Source organism: Ammodytes marinus, assembly GCF_949987685.1.
Source record: "Ammodytes marinus genome assembly, chromosome: 23".
Lineage (NCBI taxonomy): Eukaryota > Metazoa > Chordata > Actinopteri > Uranoscopiformes > Ammodytidae > Ammodytes > Ammodytes marinus.
The window spans coordinates 12,481,345-12,495,921 of NC_137227.1; the positions used below are offsets into that span (position 1 = coordinate 12,481,345).

At 44.8% G+C, this 14,577-nt stretch overlaps 1 protein-coding gene across 2 annotated transcripts in view; it reads right to left on the bottom strand.

The window, feature by feature from the left end:
* Nucleotides 1–483: 483 nt before the first annotated feature.
* kirrel1a (kirre like nephrin family adhesion molecule 1a) overlaps nt 484–14,577 on the bottom strand; it is a 31,920-nt gene continuing 17,826 nt past the window's right edge. The window contains exons 3-15 of one of the 2 annotated variants that reach the window (XM_080052566.1): nt 13,739–13,888; nt 13,489–13,646; nt 12,867–13,017; nt 12,170–12,275; nt 11,830–11,978; nt 11,537–11,664; nt 9,900–10,026; nt 9,508–9,608; nt 8,104–8,320; nt 7,583–7,690; nt 7,228–7,355; nt 6,841–6,918; nt 484–2,103 (exon numbers count right to left, since the gene is read on the bottom strand). In XM_080052566.1, the coding sequence (XP_079908692.1) occupies nt 1,174–2,103; nt 6,841–6,918; nt 7,228–7,355; nt 7,583–7,690; nt 8,104–8,320; nt 9,508–9,608; nt 9,900–10,026; nt 11,537–11,664; nt 11,830–11,978; nt 12,170–12,275; nt 12,867–13,017; nt 13,489–13,646; nt 13,739–13,888 (2,531 nt within the window). In that variant the 3' untranslated portion in view covers nt 484–1,173. The remainder of the gene's footprint in view (nt 2,104–6,840; nt 6,919–7,227; nt 7,356–7,582; nt 7,691–8,103; nt 8,321–9,507; nt 9,609–9,899; nt 10,027–11,536; nt 11,665–11,829; nt 11,979–12,169; nt 12,276–12,866; nt 13,018–13,488; nt 13,647–13,738; nt 13,889–14,577) is intronic. The other variant, XM_080052567.1, reaches the window with a different exon arrangement.

Sequence of the window (14,577 nt, forward strand, 5' to 3'; positions counted from 1 at the left end):
AAGGCTCCAGCCTGCGAATGACTTGAGACCCCAAGCCTGGTTTGTAAAGCAACAGTCACCAATAGAAGGAGTTTCTACTGCATAAACATGGTGTAAGGTGAATAACAACATGAACACTTGGCACTAGGTTTTATTTTTATACACTGATATACCCTTCCGGTGTGAAACAAGTCTTGAATTCAGGCCCGGCTTTTGGCACAACTCTTCCCTTTCCCCTGCCTCAGTGAACTCACCCTGGCACACTCCCAAGTAATGTGCGCTTGCGTTCAAACATTTGGTCCATACATACACATTACATGTTTTACATTGACAAAAATAATTCTGTAATGTTAAAAAATAGAATACAAAGCTCTAGTCTGGTGTGCAAATAAAAATAAGACATTACACAGATATAGATAAGGGACGTCTAAGCATGAATACTGTATGATGCAGTGCAAAATTATGACAAGCCCTCCCACCCCCTGCCCCCCGACACACTCCCCCACACTGCGTAATGGCCATGATGGCGTACCACTGTACATAAGGGCATTATGGGATACTATATAGATGTGCTCCATGATCGTTGAATATGACAACCAGCAAAATAAAGGGTAAAAAAAAAAGGCGGCCAGAAATGACTTCTACTGGTTGAGGTTTCTTCCGATCAGCGTGTACCATATTTGACAGTCAGTCAGTTTTCCCCTAAGAAATGTTTAGTTCTTGTCATTTACAAAGTCAAATTCATAGCATAAGCTAAAGGGCTCCAAATATCTGCAATCTCTCGTCCTCTTTGTGGTTCTTGCTCTCTTTCCCGGTCTTGATTGTGACTAGCGCCGTCCGCTCTTTCAGAGCTCAGATGTACAGTACATAATCAATCAGAGGAGTGAGGGAATTAAAAATTGTGTGGAATTTCCCTTCCCTTTTTCACTAAAACTCCCTCATTCTCCTCTCTCGTCTCCTTGTCTCCCTCCGTGTTTCTCATACCCTCCCTGTCTCACGGGCATGGTCTTCTGACTCTGTGCACGTGGGTGTGTGTGTGTGCGTGTGATGTTGTGTTCTGCAGTCGTATTTTTGTAGTGTGTAAAGATGTGTGCATGTGAATCTATGATTGCGTGTGTGTTTTTTTAGGTGTGACACTATTTATAAGCTGCTTCCTTCGCGCTCCGCTAAAACTGTGAGGCGTTTTTCTCCGTCTCACACGTGAGTCTGCATCCTTTGTGTGTGTCGGCTGTGGGAGTAGTCAGAGTGTTGCGAGGTGTAGGAGAAGCGAGTGGAGCTGCCATACTTCCCTAGTCCAGTCTCCGGTCCCGAGGGAGCAGGACCCCCAGGACCCACGGGACCAATGGGACCAACGCCCACCCCGGGGCCCCCTACCACGGGGCTCCCAACCCCTGGGCCCCCCACCCCGGATGCCACCCCAGATCCCACCCCATACATCTCATAGGAAGGGCCGGCCTCCAGCGGGGCCAGGCTGGACGGGGCGAATCCCATGCGATAGGTCTGGTAATGCGAGGGGTATCCGTAGTTGTCATAGGCCAGCTGGGAAGTGGAGTCCAGAAGGCTGCAGTCTCCTGGGAAGTCGCCTGCCACAGAGGCAGGGTTAGCCTGGGGCTGCTGGCTTTGGCCCCCGCGAGTGAAGGTGTTGAACTGAGCATAGCTGATGTGGGACAGTCTGGAGGGGGGTCGGGGGTCGTAGCAGGCCTGGGGGCGGCCGGGGGACGTGAGGGGTCCGGGAGCTCCTCCGCTAGCCGTGGCTCCCGAGCCACCGGCACTGCTGCTAAGAGATGCAGCTCCCCCTGGAGTTCCTGAAGGAGAGCGGTAGTCAGCTCCTCCTGGTGTTCCCCCAGGGGAGCGGTAGTCTGCGCCTCCGGGTGTTCCTGTAGGAGACCGATAGTCAGCACCCCCGGGTGTTCCCCCAGGGGAGCGGTACTCAGCACCCCCGGGTGTTCCCCCAGGGGAGCGGTAGTCAGCACCCCCGGGTGTTGCCCCAGGGGAGCGGTAGTCTGCGCCCCCGGGTGTTCCCCCAGGGGAGCGGTAGTCAGAGTAGTGCATTGTGGAACGGGAGGCAGGGCGACCTTCATCGTGGGTGGAAGCTCTCACGTTATAATAGCCATTGGTTGGGTCCTGGAGAGAGAGGCAGGGACAAATAGCCAGAGAAAAAAGCACAGAGTGGGCATTAAGAAAATATATAATTAGGATTAGTTTCAAAATAATTTTCTATATTTGTATATATACTCTAAAGGTCAAACATGCTCTGAAACAATAATCTTATGTTCCTTCCTGATCGCCTAAGGGAAATTATTTCTAGTAGAAGGTCTAACATGAGGGGGAAGCGTGCATCTCCAGCTGGTCAGCATCCAGGTCCAGATTCATTAAGAATGTGCTGTGAGGGCATTTTGCTCTGTTTATATTATTTGTGACTCAGCTGCTTGAGAACAACAGTACTGTAACTGCATAAGCAAATAATCTTAACTATTCACTGAGACTTGCGTTCCTAAAGCACCAACTAAAATAACTTCTTCCCTATCTCTTATGCACTGTATGTAATATATATTATCTATATCTATAGACTGTAAAGATAAGGTGTTGGTACATTTTAACAGGGTGCAATATTGATTCCTAGTACCTCTTGTGACCTTTAAGAAGGGTCTGACAGATATGGATTTCTTTTTTGGAGCCGATGATGATTCCTAATTTAGGGAATAAAAATGTACGATAACCGATATATCAGACAATAAAACCTTTCTCTGACTCGAGGGATCCTCAGGCGTTTCCAGGCCAGTATGGAGATATAATCTCTCCACCTAGTCCTGGGTCTTCTCTGGGGCCTCCCAGCTGGAGGGCGTGAAACACTTCCCTAGGTAGGCGCCCATCAAGGGGCATCCTTACCAGATGCCCGAATCACCTCAACTGGCTCCTTTCTACGCAAAAGAGCAGTGGCTCTACTCCGAAAATGTCTGAGTAGAGCCGCTGCTTAGTCATTCTCACCCTATCTGTAAGGGAGCCGCCAGCCCATTCTTGTACCTGTGTTATAGTTATTTGGGTCATGAACATAGGAAAAAGTAGGAAAGAAGTTTGACCAGTAGATCGAGAGCTTCATCGGCTCATCTCTTTGTCACAACTGTGCGGTAAAGCGATACTGCTCAAACTCCTTCACTTGCGATAAGGACTTGATTCCTACCCGTAGTAGAGTATTCATCGTTTTCCTGCTGAGAACCATTGCCTCAGATTTATAATAATAATAATAATAATACATTTTATTTATATAGCGCTCTTCTCTCACTCAGAGCGCTTTACAAAACAACAATAAACAAACAAAAAAGAACATGTAGAGTTGGGTTGGTGGGTGAACTAGGGGTAGGCAGAGGAGAAGAGATGTGCTGATCCTCATCCCAGCTGCTTCACACTCGGCTATAAACTGATCCAGTGACAGCTGAAGGTGACTGATGATGCCATCAGGACCAAATCTACTGCAAAAAGATGAGATACTCAGCTCACCGAAATGCAACCTCTTCCCACCACGACTACGCCTACATATCCTGTCTATGAATATAAAAGTGCAGCCCTGTCGGAGGATAAACCCCACCAGAAACGAGTCCGACTTACTGCAGAGAACACAGCTCCCGCTTTGGACCTACAGATATTGGATGGCTCTGAGAAGGGCCCCCCTGACCCCATATTCCCGCAGCACATCCAACAATATCTTGGAGGGCGACCCAGTCTTACGCCTTCTCCAGCTCCACAAAACATGTGTAGACGTATGGGTATACTCCCAAGTCCCCTCCAGGATCCTTACAAGAGAGAAACGCTGGTCTGTTGTTCAACGACCAGGAAGGAATCTGCATAGTTCCTTTTCAATCTAAGGTTCGACTATTGGCCAGAAACCCCCTTTCCAGCACCTTGAAGTAGATTCAACCAAGGAGGCTGAGAAGTGGGATACCCCTATAATTGGCACTTATGTGCTGGCTCGGCTCTGCTAACTGGGCAGGCTAACTTCTTCCAGTGGGTCAATGGTGTTTAGATTCATAAAACAGCCTTCAGCTCGCGAAAGTAATTCTCTTTGGTTTCTCTGAACTTCACCCACAACCGCAGCTTTGCATCTTTCACGGCAGAGGCTGCAGCCCCATGGGCCCATCGGTACCTCACCATAGCCTCTGGACTCTCCCAGGATGACATCAAGTCCCCGTTGGAACTCCTTCTTCAGTCAAACGGCTTTCCTGCCCACCACGGTGTTAGAGAGTTACTGCCCCTTGAAGCACCTACGAACTTGAGACCACAGCTCCTCGCCGCAGCTTCAGCAACGGAAGCTTCGAACACTGCCCACTCAGGTACAATGCCCCCAACCTCCACAGGGATTTGAGTTGAAGATCTCTCAGACAGGGTCCTCTTAAAATACCAGGTCTGTCAAGAGTCTTCCCCCACCCTTTGACCCAACTCACCACCAGATGATGATCAGTTGACAGCTCCGCACCTCTCTTCATCTGAGCGTCCAAAACATGTAATGTAGCCTTAGATCAGATGATACTATCACACAAACTATCATCAACATTCAGACTAGGGTGCTGTGGTACCATGTACACTTATGCCCACCTTCCTTATGTTCGAAGCTGGTGTTCGTAATAAACAAACCCTGACTAGCACAAACGTCTAATGACAAACGACCACTCGAGTTCTGATCAGAGAGGCCGTTACTTCCAATCTCAGCTCTCCAGGTGTCTCCATCATTGCCCACATGTGCGTAGAAGTCTCCCAGTAGAACTATTGAGTCCTCTGTTCAGGGTGCTGCTCTATGCTGAACACTCTGAGCTGCTGTTCAGTGCTTATACAACAATTAGACTCTACATCAGTTTTAATACTTCCAGCTGTGAGAAGCTCCTCCACTTCCTCTGTTTGATTCTGGTTTAGTCAATTGTTCTCAGAACTTTCATGAGTTTAAGCCTCCATGTTTTGCTCCAGGCCTCTCAAGCAGGGTGGATCCCTGCCACCAAGCAGCGTTGATGTCTGATTGTCTCAGTGAATTTAGGATGTTCTTCATGTTCATTGCATTCCCCCTTTCGCACTGAATCCCTAAACGCTGCTTTACTATTATTTCTGACACGATTCTGCCATCTCATTGTCCCTCACAACATCTCTCTCTGCCTATCTCGTTTCTCTTCTTTGGTGCTTCAGGCGGCGGGAAGAAGAAGGAAAAGAGAAACAAAACAGTATGGCTGAGGATGTTGTCTGGGTGATCTAACCACCTCCTGGGGTGAATTCATGTCTCTGTTTCTTCAAAGTGATCGGAGGCAGCACTCCAGCTAGATGGCGTTTTTGCCCTCAGAAACTATTCACAGAAGGGGGAGCGGGTTTTCAGGAGAACCTTTTGGCAGCTTTATGTACGATAATACGTTTATCACCGTGGCGCAGAACCATTTTCTTCTATTTTGGCTCTAAATATCTTTAAGATGAGTGAGCCAACTTGTAAGAAATCAGAGGTAGTGGGTTGTCTCACTGCTGGAAAGAGAAGACAGAAGGAGCCCCAGCAATTACAAAAAGGCCGACTGCACTGCAAAATATCCCACTCTCATAATGTCATACAGATATTGAGTGCAACACTAACACTGATTTTGAAAGTTCTCATACAAACGTACCGTGAACAAAACTCTGATAAAGGGTCGGCCAGCTAAGTTGTTGTTGCTCAAATCCTACAATACAAACGTTTGATATTTTGTAACTTGCAGCCAACAACATGTTGCCCAGAGGAAACAAAAGCAACTGAAGGCAAACAAATCCCCAACATAAACATAACATAGTACTGTAGCGTGAAGAAAACTAGAGGACAGAAAGAGGTCTAAATGATTTTGAGGCTTGATACAGCTGCTCTGAAAGGGGATTTTGTACTGATGCAGAGGTGGTTATGTTTAAACTGGACAGCAGTCACATTTGTAAGTCATAAACAATAACTCATATGTGTAGAACATTTTGTTGACTGTGAATGTTTTATAAGGTATTTTATGTGTTTAGGTACAACACAAATTACATTTGAAGAGAAATGTGAATTTAGCAAAGCAAGCTGTTTTATAAAGACAACTACGAATACTGAACGAGTAGATCCAAGTGGCTCTGAGCACCAGTTTGTCATCCAGTGTAGCTGAACTGCAACCTTGTTGCTAATCTGATTGTGTCGTGTTGCTTAACAGACCAAAATGGATTTTGACTTTTGACGTCCACTGTCCAAAGCTGGACCGGAGCTGTCCACTCAGATCCCTCTGCTTTGTCTTTTTCTGCCTCTGGCTACTTCAGACGCACATGTGCACCCTCTATAGGGTCCAACATGACATTTTAAAATCACTGCTTTGATATTTTACAATTCATTTTTAGCTTTTAGAACATTGGACATTGTATTCAATATTTTGCAGTGAAGGTGCAATATACTATGACTTTCGGAAGCACTTGCTATCTAAAGGGAAAAAAGTTTTTTTTTATACAGCAGTGGAAACAATTTTTTTTTTGATTATTAAGTGGTCAATTGGGATATAATGAACAAGACTTTATTTATAGTGTGAGAAATAATATGATCATTGTCAGTGTCATCCTGGGTGACATCACTTCCATCAGAGAAGAAACGCTGCACATCATTGGTTGAAAGTCGTCACACAAGAGTCACCATGTCTGTAACGATTAGGACATTTGCCACTCTTTGAAGTATATTTAGAATGAAACATTGCTCCAAAATGTACTCTACAAGACCTCACTCTCACTTTGGCCTATTTTCTTTATCATTGTTAAGTCAGTACTTTGAGTCTTATACTTTGGATTTTCAAGACTTAAGATTTAAATTTGATACAAACGAATGTCTCCAACATCCGTGCTTGATCTCACCTTTAGATCATACTCCTGGCGGGTGTCCAGGGTGTCGCTGCGGAGGTCAGACTTGAGCTCTATGTCATCTTTAAAGGGCTGATTGGAGGGAGAGAAGGACACAGAGGGGAGAAACTAAACCGTCAAACAACGAAATGAAAAAAAAATGAAAAAAAGGAGGAGAAAGAAGGTGCCGTAACAAAACAGAAGAGGGAAGGAGGCAGCAGGAGTGTGACAGGAGAAGAGAAAACGGAATTAAAAGGGTTAAAAGGAGGGAAAAGTATAGAGTTTGTGTTGTTCTTTTAGTCAGAAAGTACAGTGCGGCATAGGGAGAAGTTACAGAGCTAATGTGAGTATTTTGTTCCTACGGCTACAGGCTGTGTAAACACAAACCCCGCTGCTGCTCACCGAGTACATGGCCTTGACCATGCGCGAAGCCGTGGACACGCTGCCGGAGTCCTCCTCTAAGCTGTGGGTCTCCTTGTTTATCGTCTCCACCTTGATGTCGGGCTTTCCCAGGGTGACCCCGCGCCGACCTGGAAGCAAAACAAGGCAAGGTTGAATACAGCTGGACACGGGGCATCTTGGCCTGTGTGTTTACACAAGCTTGGATGTAGGATGTAGGTGGCATTTTTCTTTGGTTCACTGCAAGTTATTTGGTTATTTGGTAATCCTTGTAAAAAAATAAGGTGAGGACTTCTACTGTACATGTAGATTGGGTCTTTGTAGTGTATGTGTTCAGCCCATGGAGAATATGACTCACTGCCTTTGCGCTGCCGGTAGAAGATCAGAATGAGGACCAGCAGGAAGATGAACAAAAGGATGGTGGAGCCCACAGTCCCACCAGCTATTATCCCCACAGAGACTTCCTCTGAAGGGGGCGGCAAGAAAGAAAAAGAGAGAGACAGAGAGAGAGAGGAATGGATTGAGTTAGGGATGCAAATATCTGTCTACAACTGCAGAACATAGCCTACGATCAAGGGAGTCATTTCCACTGGGGAAAGAGTCAGGTTAGGTCCCGCCCACTTTTATTGTTTCAGGTCAAGGTCTGACTAAAAGCACAGTAAACCTTATTGTTTAATACACTGTTTACTTGTTTACACTGTCCTGGCAGCCTAGTAAAGCTGACTTTTGTTTAAATACTTAATAAACTCTAGCATTTTTACAAAGCAATATCTACTGTTTTCTCCAATGTTATTTTCCTGATAGAAACCACAGACTTCTGTCCAGTCCCTATCTCATGAAATTGAGAAAAAATAATAATAATGAGTGAAGAAAACCAACCGGTCTCCTCCAGTGAGATGATCATGGTGCCCGGACCGAATGCGTTCCAGGCCGTGCAGTTGTAGGTGGACAGAAAGTCAGACTCTATCACATTGTTGATGGTGAGGGTTGAGAGGACTCCGCCACCCTCCGCCGACGGCTTGCTCTGCTCAACCGTGTACCTCTCCAACAGTGTCCCCTTCTCCTTCTCCCACACGTTCTCCTTCCACGCCCACACCTGCAATACACACACACACACACACACACACACACACACACACACACACACACACACACACACACACATTTTAATTTTAACATCGTTTAGCCATCTACCAGTCAAAGCAATCCACTTCAATAATAAATCTATTATAGAATATCACTTTTTACTGCAGTCATGGGTGCACTTATTACCCAAATGATAAACTATTCCTTTAAGTTCAACAATACCAGCTGTGTATTCCACTTCCTTTTGAAGTTATCATGTTACCTGACTAGAACACATACAGTAGATAGGCAGGGCAGAAATAGACGACACAAATCGGGCACACACTCGCATGAAAACACACATAACATGACTCACAAAGAGCGGCATATATATATATATATATATATATATATATATATATGTTGCCGCCGACAGAGGTGGAGGTGGTTGTCGGGGGGGTGACTGATTCTCCAACTTTTGAGCCACTAAAAGCAACTGTATTATTCAGTATTGAAGTACTGTACTAAGGCTAGTTAATTATGCATAAACCCACATGTTCCCATAATCTGCCCACTTATTCCGGTGAAGGATAATCTCTGGCTGCGGCGTTTACCGGGACAACTGTACCTCTCCTCTCCTTTATATTTTATGAATCTTTTTTCGTCCCGACCCTCCACCCCTTGCATTAGGAGCGCGCACCACGAGTCAGGATGGATCAGTCACAGAGGGCCTGGGAGCTGAGAGACTACTATTACTACTGCTGCGGCTGGCGCTACTGTCTCTGTGACACACAGTGTAGTTCAGAGAGCATTTGAGGCTGATTTTACTGACGCAGGAGCTGAAAGCGGAGCAGCTTAGCGTTAGTGTTGGTTTGTGTATGTGATGGGACGTAGGAGAATTCTGGGAGAGTTGAAGGGTGAGTCACCACCGTCCCGAAAAAGAAAAAAAGGAGGGGGGAGAATGCGCCTAAAAGCATTACGTGCAGGGAGTGGAGCCATTTAGGAGCAGGAAGGTACAGTAACAGCGGAACACAAATCACCGTCATACAAGTTCTTCGCCATACCATCTTCTGCTCTTTGTGACAGAAGCTTTTCCTATTCTCCCCCCCCTCCCCCCCCTCCGTCTGAATAATTGATGCTGTGCTAAAGTTTGGACATTTTTATTGTGGGTCTGGTGGCAGAAATATTTCATAGGTGTCTTTTTATCATTCCACTTACAATCTTATCTGGAGGAGGTGTACTGGCTATGTAGCATTTCACCTCTCCTCTCTCCCCTCTCACTGCATACTGGACAGGCTCGCTGGAGATGATGGGAGGACCTGCATGGGCATAAAAATGAGAGAATGGCTGAGTGCCTGTGAAATAAAATCTATACTCAACAAGCTGCCAAAAAATAAAATAAAATAAATCATATTCAGGCCAGGCTTTTCCCCCTTGTTCTCTTTTAAACACATTGACCTGACCTGCTCAAGAGGAACTGTATGGTTTTAAAAATAAATGGCCACCACTTTGAGAAAAAAAATTCAATTACTGACAAGCTGACCTTTTAAAAAGCACAACATTTTCATCTACAAGCAGCAAAGCGCAAAATTGTACGGATGTTTTCTCACCGTTGACGGTGAGCGTGACCTCGGTCTCTCCTACTCCAATCCGTGGGACGATGGCCTTACATACGTACTGGCCGGCATCCGCTTGGCTCACCGACTTCAGATACAGCTGGTTGCTGTTACTTAGAACCTGTGGGGGAGTGAGAGAAGGGACGCAAATATAAACAAGGCAAAGCTGCCTAGCAGCAGGAGGGGATAAACAAAATAAAAAGCCAACAAGTACATAAGCGGAAGAGAGGCACCTCCACCTTATTATTTTAATAACCTCTGCTGTATTTTTGCAAGTCTGCCATGTGTTTCATTACTTTGACCCTAAGTGGCTATCAATGCAAATGAGGTTGTCCGCTTTCAAGACATTACAAAGCCTTTGAAGTTGCCTAGCAACATCATCTGTAGGTAAATTAGCAGTGTGAAAATGATGGCTGAACATGTAACCTCCCGGAGAGACAGAAATACCTGAAGGAGATTGATTAATAGTTTGTAATCTGTAACTTCCAGAGAGTTGGAGCATCTAACCCTGATGATTGGTTGGTTGCCAAAAAACAGGTGGTCAGAGCAATATTATTTAAGTTTACATGCACCTACTAGACATAAAAAATAATTCACAAAACTCATGAAATTGAACTGAAACCCAGAATCTGGCTCCATCTTGGCCATGGATTGACTGATACCACTGTCATGTCTTAAAGAGGACCTATGATGCTTTTTGACTATACACGTTGTTATGATGATTCATAGTCATGCTTAACCATACTAAATTATCAAATAATGACTTACATGCATTTCGACGTATTCCCTGCTGACCGTCTGGGGTGTCTGTGCAGAGCACTAAACACTATTCTAGCCAGTCGAGAAGTCACGTCTTCAAAGCGGTCTACCCTTTCATAATTTGTGACGTCGCATAAAAATTTGTGACGTGACCACGCGGATGTTTCCATGTATGGTAATGCTGTCACTTCCCTGTTCGCGTCTGCCTTGCGCCCTTATAGGTCCATGCTCGCGCTTCCCGCCACTGAAAGTGTTCCGGAAGGAAGGTAACCAATCACAACGGAGTGGGGTTTGCAGGAGGGGGGAGGGTAGCGGAGATGGCCGATGCACAGGCGGAGGGAGCGGAGATTGCCGAAGCACACACACTCAAGTGTTGACAGGACGTGCTGGATCGCCAAAATAAGAGAAAGAGCTTCCCGAAAATCTACATAGTTTTTTGTGATGTGATTCGTGTCAGGTTGCTCTATAGCAGTGTAAAACAAGAAATTAAGACCAGAAAAGTAGTATAATAGGTCCTCTTTAAGGTAAATATGAAGCTAGAGCCAGTAGACGATAAGCTTAGCTTAGCATAACAACTGGAAACAGCTGGCCTGGCTCTGTACAAATCAATATCTTCCTAACAGATACAGCTAATGAACACATAACCCCCTGTAAAACTACAATATCTCATTTATATGCTTTGAATTAAACAAATGAGATATGTATGACATGTTGCTGGTACTCAGATATTTCTTTACCTTTAGACTGAGCCAGGATAGCTGTTTACCCTGTTTCAAGTGTTCGTGCTAAACTAAGCTGCTTCCTCATACCGTATATATATACCGTACGTCCTCCCATTTAATGTAAAAAACGTAAAACTCTGGAATGCTCACCATGTTTGAACCCTTTTTGAACCAGGTAAGTGTGAGCGGAGGGTTTCCAGCCCATTTGCAATTGAGGCTGACATCGGCGTCCAAGTCGACCGTTTTTGGCTGCGGCTCAACCAACAGAATGGGACCGACTGGGAGACACAGACACGGAGGGAGAGGTTTATTCTATGTTTTGCTGGAGTTATAATGCAGCAGGGCTGGGAAGAGATGGATGGTGCTCAGAGGTATGAAGAGAGAAAAAAGAAAAGTGAGAGAAGTCAAGCGAATAAGATGAGTTGGAATGTCTTGTGACTCACAGTGAACGTCCACCAGGATGCTGACGTTGGTCTTTCCCACGGCGTTGAAAACCAAACAGGAGACAGGCTCTGTGAAGAAGGAGTGGTCGGCCTTGGTGGTGAAAACACTCTCCCTGGCGCCCTGCAGCACAACGCCCCCCTTAGCCCACCTGGGGTTAAAACACACATTGTTAAAAAGAATAGGAAAAATATTGTAGGTGCATACCCTGCAAAAACCTATTGGACACAGGGATACACATCATTCATAAAAAAACGAATTTTCTGTTATACAATTGGCTGAGTAACAGTTCTTTTAAGAGGCACAGGGGAAATAAAAATGTGCGTGTATGTGGAAGCAGACCTGTAGCCCATAATAGGTGGGTTGGCGTGCGCCTGGCAGGTGAAGGTGACTCTGTCCCCCTCCAGGACCGAGCGCGGCTCGATGGACAAGGTCACTGACGGTGCATCTGGAGGAGAGAGAATGAGAGAGAGCTAGAGAGAGAGAGTCCCACAACGACAGGCTTGCTGCATCTAATGTATTCTGCAATCTGGAGGACAGTTAGAAGCAAAATGGCCTCTGCGCATTACTTTATAAAAAGCTATAAAAAATTCAGCTGCCGGCAGATGTTTTATGTTTGCAAATATGACGCCATGTTGCTTTTAATCAGCCTAAACTCATTTAGGTAGCAGTTATCAGGGTGGTGTAATTATGTATTGTTGAAAAACAAATGTCTATGCAAGCAACCACATTTAGATGTAGTTTGGAAGACACACTAAAAAAATCAGCTTCTGTCTGTTTAAATATTATTTAGAGGTCACATATTATATATTAAATTTGCTGTTAAAAAATGTAATTTGGGTTTCCACAAGAAAAACTCTTTTCATGGTGTAGTGTCCATAAAAAAATATATCTCACAGTGGAATTGCTGAATGGTAAGGTGGATGTGGAGAAAAGGAGAGAGGGTTGTTTTTTCTCATACCTAGTCACACCATTACAGTATTAATGTTGAAGAAAAAAAAGGGCATTTCACATAATAAGTGAGGATCAATGTACTTACGGTGGACGTTGAGGGTGACAGTTGTGCTTTTGCCGCTGGTCACAGCCAGGTTGGAGCCCACACAGCTGTAGTTCCTACCAGTGTCGGTGTCAATGGGCTGGATGGGCAGGTAGCTCCGTGTGGTCACCCTCTTCCTGTCTGGAAGCACCTCCTGGTGACGGGGGACAAAGAAGAGAATGATGAAAGATTTTTCCATGCAGGTGAAATACTGTGATTAATGTGTGTGTTTGGTGTGTATCGATGAAAAGCGGCCTCTAGCTCAATTCAATTCAAATCAATGAACTGTATGTACCTGTTAGGAACATTATTTGTGCAGAGCAACAGTGTACACAGTTCAAAAATATCCAACACGACACAATATACCACACAAACACACACACACACACACACACACACACACATACACACACATACACACACCAACATTGGTCAGTGGGTAAAAAAACTTACAAAGCACAATAAATGAAGAATAAGCAATGAAAAACATTAAAACCATAAAAAGAAGAGGTATTAGTAATTTAGTTAAAGTTAAAATGAATGTTATTAAAAAAAATGTATGTATAAAAAGATGTATAGATAGATTGTTCATAAGTATGATGGAAGTACTGGAATTCAGGCTTACAGTGGTGCTGGCTGCCCCGTCCACAGGCAGACCGTCTTTCAGCCACTCGATCATAGAAGGCGGCTTGGCCCCTCGAGACACGCAGCTCAGGTTGTAGGACTCCCCGGCATTCAGCAACACCTCGGGGCCCCCGTCGATCACCGGGTCGTCTGGGGGAACTGAGAGTAAGAGAGGAGAGGGTTAGGAATATATATATGCAACATCTCGCATACTTTTCTACAGACGCATAATACTGTAAGCATAAACATACTGAGGACGGTGAGCTTGGCCCTCCTGGACCTCAGCGCAGCATCAGGGGCCTGGCACTCGTACAGGGAGTCATCAGACAGATCAGCTGACAGGATCTCCAGGTTGTACTGGCCCAACTCCTGCACGCGCAGCACGCGGTACCTCGGCCAGGCTGGGACAGACAGACACAGACACACAGACACAGACACAGACACACACACACACACACACACACACACACACACACACACACACACACACACACACACACACACACACACACACACACACACACACACACACACACACACACACACACACACACACACACACACACACACACACACACACACACACACACATTTAGAGGTAAGCAATCATAAACACTATTTTACCCTCAAGGGAACACAAGCACAAACTAGATTTCCAAACATGAGTTCGATTTAAGACTAATATTTATTTTAATGCCTTATGGAATTAGACATTAACATGACTACATTTACAATAACCAAAACTGTAGACATTTTCCACACATTCAAAAAACTAAAAAGCCAATAATAACCATCCGCTATAACCATACCGGATCATTCGTGCTGAGGCATTTGTAAAACAAACTGTATCTTTATAAGTCGATGCTACCAATTCATTTGAGATTTTAAAATGCACCATCCGTAAAAGATGATTGTCAAAATCCGACTCCTCATGTTTTAGGATTTTTAAGCAATGGAAAGATTAATTCAAGACATTTTATTTTTATTTTCTAGAACTTACTAAATGCCTTTTGAGACTTTATAAGGATCATTCTATAAGGAACCCTGTATGTAACTATATCTTCAATATTTGATTTTACATATAAACTGC